Source organism: Hyaena hyaena, unplaced genomic scaffold (genome assembly GCF_003009895.1).
Source record: "Hyaena hyaena isolate Hyena2069 unplaced genomic scaffold, ASM300989v1 scaffold_49, whole genome shotgun sequence".
NCBI classification, from domain to species: Eukaryota; Metazoa; Chordata; class Mammalia; order Carnivora; family Hyaenidae; genus Hyaena; species Hyaena hyaena.
In genome coordinates, this window is record NW_024080681.1 from 3,052,279 (window position 1) to 3,058,380 (window position 6,102).

Here is a 6,102-nt window from a genome sequence, read left to right on the forward strand (position 1 = left end):
TGTAACTTACAGATTATTAACAATAATGGGGTGACAGAAAAATGGATTTTTTTAGCAGTTGCCATTTGAGGAATAAACTGGTGTGTGTGTGTGTGTGTGTGTGTGTGTGTGTTTAAGAACTATTTAAAAAAAAAAAGTACTTTTATTGCTTTACTCTTGTAATGTTCATGGAACAAAAGGGAAGTGATACTTGGATGCCAGGCCAGAAGAAGGCAGGGGCATAACCGTTTCCATGTATCTGTGGTTTCTCACTAAGGGAGCAGGGGGAGCTTTCACGTTCTTGTGCGAGCATCGACAGGTTTTTATGAACGGTTTTGTGGCAGAAGAGCATGCTTACGAACTGGGGTGTTCTGGTTGAAATACCTGCTTGCCCTCTCAGATTTTGCCAGCATTTTTTCTCCCTGCCTTATTCACCTCCTTGAATGACTGGTCTTCAAGAATGTGCTCCTGGATGATAATATGGGAGCCAGCTTTTCCTTCTGAGAGCAGGAAGCTGGAAGGTGCCAGATGGAGTCACCTGCTGCTCTCTCCTTTGCAGAGGCCGAGGCGGAGCCTGAGACTGTTCTCGGACATCCTGTGAATATCAGAAGGTCTCTTTTGGAGGCATTGAAAGAAGGGGATATGGTCTTCACATTTCCCTCCATGGGTTCCAACCAACCTTCCTTGGATACAGACACACCTTGACAAGTGATCTTTCCTAAGCAAGGACAAAGCTATTAAAAAGGTGAGAATTTTCTTCATGTTTCATTTTTGCTTCCTCTTAGATTCCCACGAAAGTTATGACCAGGCGGGACACAGTCTTAGACTTACAAAGTGAACAGAACAAGGGAAAACAGTCATTGTTGGGAGGATTTGTCACATTTTGTCTCTCTCCTTTCAGGGATATTTCCCCCCTAGATCATCTGGTTTTCTTTGATGGTACTCAGTACCCCGTACTGTATTATTTAAAAGGTGGCTGTGGTTTGGAGGTAGAATAAGCATTAAGGCTTGTGGACAAAAAAAATCTGGGGGAAAGGGGGGTGGGGAAGAGCCCCGTATTTGCTTCTTACAGTGTGTGTGATGTTTGGCGAGTTATTTAGCTTCTATTTTCCTACCTAAAAAAGAGGCCTAAGGTATGTTGTGAAGATGAGCTGGGGCAATGTAAAAAAATATTTGTGACCCATAGAAAGCACTCATTAAATATTGTATATATATATAGCTTTGTGTGTCTCTATGTGTACATGTATTTTAAATTTGGATAGATTGAATTATCTATATAAATGATTACCATACATTTGTTGAATCGTATCCCATTTTTTGTACTTGTTTAAGAACATTTTTTAAAAAAGGGTTGACTAGATATCACATTGAACCAATGAATTGTATGTAGTGAAAGCATCCTCAAATATAAATCACCAAACAAGAGCGAGAAATGTACTTTTAAAAGGATTTAAATCTTTGGATTTCTAGAACAGGTGCTGAGAGTCTGAATTTCAGACTCATTGTCTCTCTACACTGATTAGAAATTCTAGGCCCTACAGAAGAGCCCCTTTAGGAACAGGGCAGTCACGTGTCAGGGGAAGACTGAGGAATGAAGGGTGGGTGGGGACTTCCTGTTACTAATTACATCTCAAAGTCAACAGGTGCTCAGTTCTGCTTCCTTTCTTTTCTCTTGGAGCAGAGGTGGAGCCAGATTCTGATCCCAGCACGCACAGCCAGTTTGTCGAGTCAGGTTATAGACCCCTGTCAACAGGCCAGGTGTAAGTCCTCGGCAGGTCTTTACCGAGGATATTTGTCTAGCAAAGAAATGTATTTTTGCCGTCACTTTGGAGTTGCACTTGATGTTCCTATGAATACGCTCAGGGTTAGTTTGTAATTGAAGGCATTTTGTTCTGTCCAAGGATTCCATCCTCCTCCTTCCTTGCGCCCAACCTCTACTGGTTTCTCATTCCGTGAGGATGGTTTGGTGGAAGAAGACACTCTACCAGCAGCGTCACCTGTGGGCCCTGGGCTGCTATATGCTGCTGGCCATTGTTGCTCTGAGACTTTGTCTCAGGTTGAAATGTGACTTTGATTCCCTGGATCTGAAGTCCAGAGATTTTCAAAGCCAGCACTGTAGAGAAGTCTTGTACGAGTCCCTGAAACTTCCAGCAAAGAGATCCATCAACTGTTCTGGGATCATCCGAGGGGACCGCCAGGCAGTGATCGAGGCTGTCCTGGACAACCTGGAGAACAAGAACAAGCGGAAGCCTTTCACAGACACTGACTACCTTAATATGACCAGAGACTGTGAGCACTTTAAGGCTGAAAGGAAGTTCATACGGTTCCCTCTGAGCAAAGAAGAGTTAGACTTCCCTATTGCATACTCTATGGTGGTCCATGAGAAGATAGAAAACTTTGAAAGATTGCTCCGAGCTCTGTATGCCCCGCAGAACATATACTGCATCCATGTGGATGAGAAATCCCCAGAAAGTTTCAAAGAGGCGGTCAAGGCAATCATTTCATGCTTCCCAAATGTCTTCATGGCCAGTAAGTTGGTTCGGGTGGTTTATGCCTCCTGGTCCAGGGTGCAGGCTGACCTGAACTGTATGGAAGACTTGCTCCAGAGCCCAGTGCCGTGGAAGTACTTACTAAATACGTGTGGGACAGACTTTCCTATAAAGACCAATGCCGAGATGGTCCTGGCTCTCAAAATGTTGAATGGGAAGAACAGTATGGAGTCAGAAATACCTACTACATACAAAATGACTCGCTGGAAATATCACTATGAGACAAAAGACAAATTGTACGTAACCAACAAGATGAAGGATCCTCCCCCTAATAATATACCTATGTTCACAGGGAATGCCTATATTGTAGCTTCTCGAGACTTTGTCCGACACGTCTTAGAGAACCCCAAGTCCCGACAACTGATTGAATGGGCAAAAGACACCTATAGCCCCGATGAGCATCTATGGGCCACCCTTCATCGTGCATCATGGATGCCTGGCTCTATTCCCTACCACCCCAAGTTTCACAGCTCAGATATGGCAGCCATTGCCAGGCTGGTCAAATGGCAGGGCCATGAGGGAAACATCAGTATGGGGGCACCTTATGCACCTTGCACTGGAATCCACCAACGGTCTGTCTGTATTTATGGGACTGGAGACCTGTCCTGGATTCTTCAAAACCATCACCTCTTGGCCAACAAGTTTGACCCAAAGGTGGATGACAATGTTCTTCAGTGTTTAGAAGAGTACTTACGTTATAAGGCCATCTATGGGACTGACCTCTGAGATAAACCATAAGAGAATTGCTACCCATGGGGCAGGAACATGTGCGTACATACTCTGGATGTGCTGGGACAGTGTGGGGTGGGAGACCAGGGCTCTGCACTCCGTGGCATGCCCAAGTTAGGGGGCTGCTATGGGAGTGCGGGTAAGTAGATCTCCTCCCTGGCAACTTGCCGTCCTGGGTGAACACTGGGCGTTCACTCACCCCACTCCTAAGAGCTCCCCCACTGATGTTCTCACAGAGTCAGAATAAGAAGCAGTTATTTAAGAGAATGAGGGACGGAAGTGTGGCAAGGGACCCTGGATTTCGGATGATTGCTTGCTATCTGCTTTTCTACTCTGCGGAGATGCTGGTTCCGGTAATTCTGGGCTTGGTAGTCGGGGGCAGGGTGGGACTTTAGCGGGAAGAGGGCATTTTGTACTATTAACTTAAAAATAAATAGCTCTTGATTCAAAGTCCTGCCTCTACATTTTGTCTAATAAGCCAGAAAAAAAAAAATAGTGTGAGACTTTTTCTCATAACCATTTGTGACTTTTAAAATCCCCAGTGGCTGGCAAGAGAATCTCCATTATTTCAAAGTTGATTGTAGCTGAGTATATAAATAGCAGATTCAAAAGAATAGACAGGAACAGAGCGGATCCTTTCATTATTCAAAGCCCTCCTCGTTTTGTTTACATTGCTAGATTCATGACTTCTCGATCAAGGAAAAACGGTGATCTGACCAGTGTGACCACCCATAAACCTATGGGACAATCACAGCACTAATTTGGCTAGCCTCACACCCAAGGCTTAATGTTCGATAACAAAGATAGAGATTTAGGTAAGGCCACCATATAATTTGTTGTCCAAATTGGAACACATTTTAGTGGGGGAGGGTTTGGGGAGGGCGCCTGGGTGGCTCAGTCAGTTAAGGGTCTGACTCTTGATCTTGGCTCAGGTCTTGATCTCGAGGCCATGAGTTCAAGCCCGGTGTTAGGTTCCACGCTGTATGTGAAGCCTACTTAAAAAAAAAATCATGTTGGGAAACAAGAATGAACTAGAATTGTCTAGCTAAATCAGAAAGTCTGGGTATTCCATGTTTAGGCGTCTTTAGTCAAAAGTCTTATTTAAGCATGTGAATAGAAGGGTCACTATTTGTGGCTCTGTAGCTTCTCCATTTCCTTGTGGGAAGACACTGGGTGTGTATTCTCCCCCACCCGCAGTAAACGTTACCCAATGGAAGATTCCTTTCTGAAGCTCCAGAGAGAAGCGTCAGGCAACTGGAAGGCAACTGGCTATTAGTCATACTCTTGTGTGATGGGAAAGGGATATTATATAAAAAGATAGGCATATCTTACACACAGAGCAGCTGGTCTTCTGCGTACAATATGCTCTGGAAAAGGGATTTAGACCCCAATTGGTGTAATTTTAATGATCTCATTAATGTTATGATGTCACTAATGTGTGCCTTTCTGATTATGACTCGCTGAATCAAGTTTTCTATCACAGCTTTCCCTGCAACCCATGTACTCTGACATAGCTATCATTGTGTCTAACACAGTGAATTTTCTATTTCTAAGTTGTTATTTTTTGTAAGGTCATACTCCTGCGGTGATGGGCATTGCCACTCCTCCTTACCTACTCTGTGATATCAAGTCCCGCTCAACCTTGCTCCTGGCAAGGATGATGAATAGTTATGTGCTCAGCAGAGGAGCCCTGTGATGTCTGTTCCCAGCAGTGGTGATCATGGACCTCTCCAACGACTAGCCTTCAGGACTGTCCTTGTTTCTCCTCTGAGGGGGCTGGAAAGGGGACCCTGCTGCTGTGAGAAGTGGGCAGAAAATCTTCCCTGTGTGCATGTGTTCTGAGAAAAGAACTCAGGTCTTTGGCCTCATAGTCAACTTCCTCTGTAAGTTTTCATGTGAAATACATGGAAACATTTTAATAGATGTTAAAAAGATAAAAATGTGAACATCTCATTTTGGAGGGGAACAAGTTGTTGGACTTTTCCAAGCCCTGAAATTTTCCCTAGAAATATATTCAGGTGAACAGGAGGTGCTCTTCATTTAATAACATGAAGTCTCCATATCAGAAGGGTCAGATTTCTCCCTCATTTAGTGTATTTTAGAAATCATACGATTAAACCAACATACCTGTTGGTTTTTCCTTCCTTCCAAGTCGTACCTGTTTCTTTAACCTTTCTTTGGACAAGAAAAATCACAGGTGAGTTGTGCAACAATGTTTGTATTACCTCTCAAGGTCTGAATATCTCCTCTTGTTGAATTGGTAAGCATTATTTCATCACCGGATTCTTGTTGCACACTCTGCCTATTGTAATCTTTGCTCTTGATTGAGTGAAAATTTAAGAAAGGAAGAAAAGGCAGTTGATAACACTGTTTGGAAGCAGCTGACCTGATTTATTTGGAGGAGATCAGGTATTTGCATTAAACATGGAAAGGACAATTGAATGCATTGCCTGCCTTAAGTACCTTCATTGTACTGAAGATCCGTTCTTCTTCTTTCTTCCATTTAGTCAGTCATTAATTACAAAGACGGTTAAGATGTGGTTCCGGGGCACCTGGCTGGCTCAATTGGTTGAGCGGCTGACTTCGGCTCAGGTCATGATCTTGTGGTTCATGAGTTCAAGCCCCATGTCGGGCTCTGTGCTGACAGCTCAGAGCCTGGAGCTGCTTCAGATTCTCTGTCTCCCTATCTGTCTCTGCCCCTCCCCCACTCGTGCTCTGCCTCTTTCTCTCAAAAATAAACAATAAAACATTAAAAAAAAAAGATATGGTTCCTATCTCTATGAAGCTTGAGTATATGACAGGGACTGACATAACTGCTGTGTTCGTTCCACAAATATTAACTAAG

At 43.7% G+C, this 6,102-nt stretch overlaps 1 protein-coding gene across 2 annotated transcripts; it reads left to right on the forward strand.

Moving 5' to 3' along the window:
- The first annotated feature begins 691 nt into the window (after positions 1 to 691).
- On the forward strand, positions 692 to 3,645 carry GCNT3 (glucosaminyl (N-acetyl) transferase 3, mucin type). Of its 2 annotated transcripts, none has more exons than XM_039230648.1 (2): positions 692 to 724; positions 1,881 to 3,645. In XM_039230648.1, the coding sequence occupies exon 2, from the start codon at positions 1,938 to 1,940 to the stop codon at positions 3,252 to 3,254; it is 1,317 nt and encodes a 438-aa protein (XP_039086579.1). In that variant the 5' UTR covers positions 692 to 724; positions 1,881 to 1,937; the 3' UTR covers positions 3,255 to 3,645. The 2 variants fall into 2 exon arrangements, with proteins under 2 accessions (XP_039086579.1, XP_039086578.1); XM_039230647.1 differs by lacking the exon at positions 692 to 724 and having other exon boundaries at positions 1,905 to 3,295; positions 3,494 to 3,645.
- The last annotated feature ends 2,457 nt before the right edge of the window (positions 3,646 to 6,102 follow it).

Coding starts and splice junctions, on each gene's coding strand:
- GCNT3 (XM_039230648.1), top strand. CDS start 1,938: ATGGTTTGGTGGAAGAAGACACTCTACCAGCAGCGTCACCTGTGGGCC.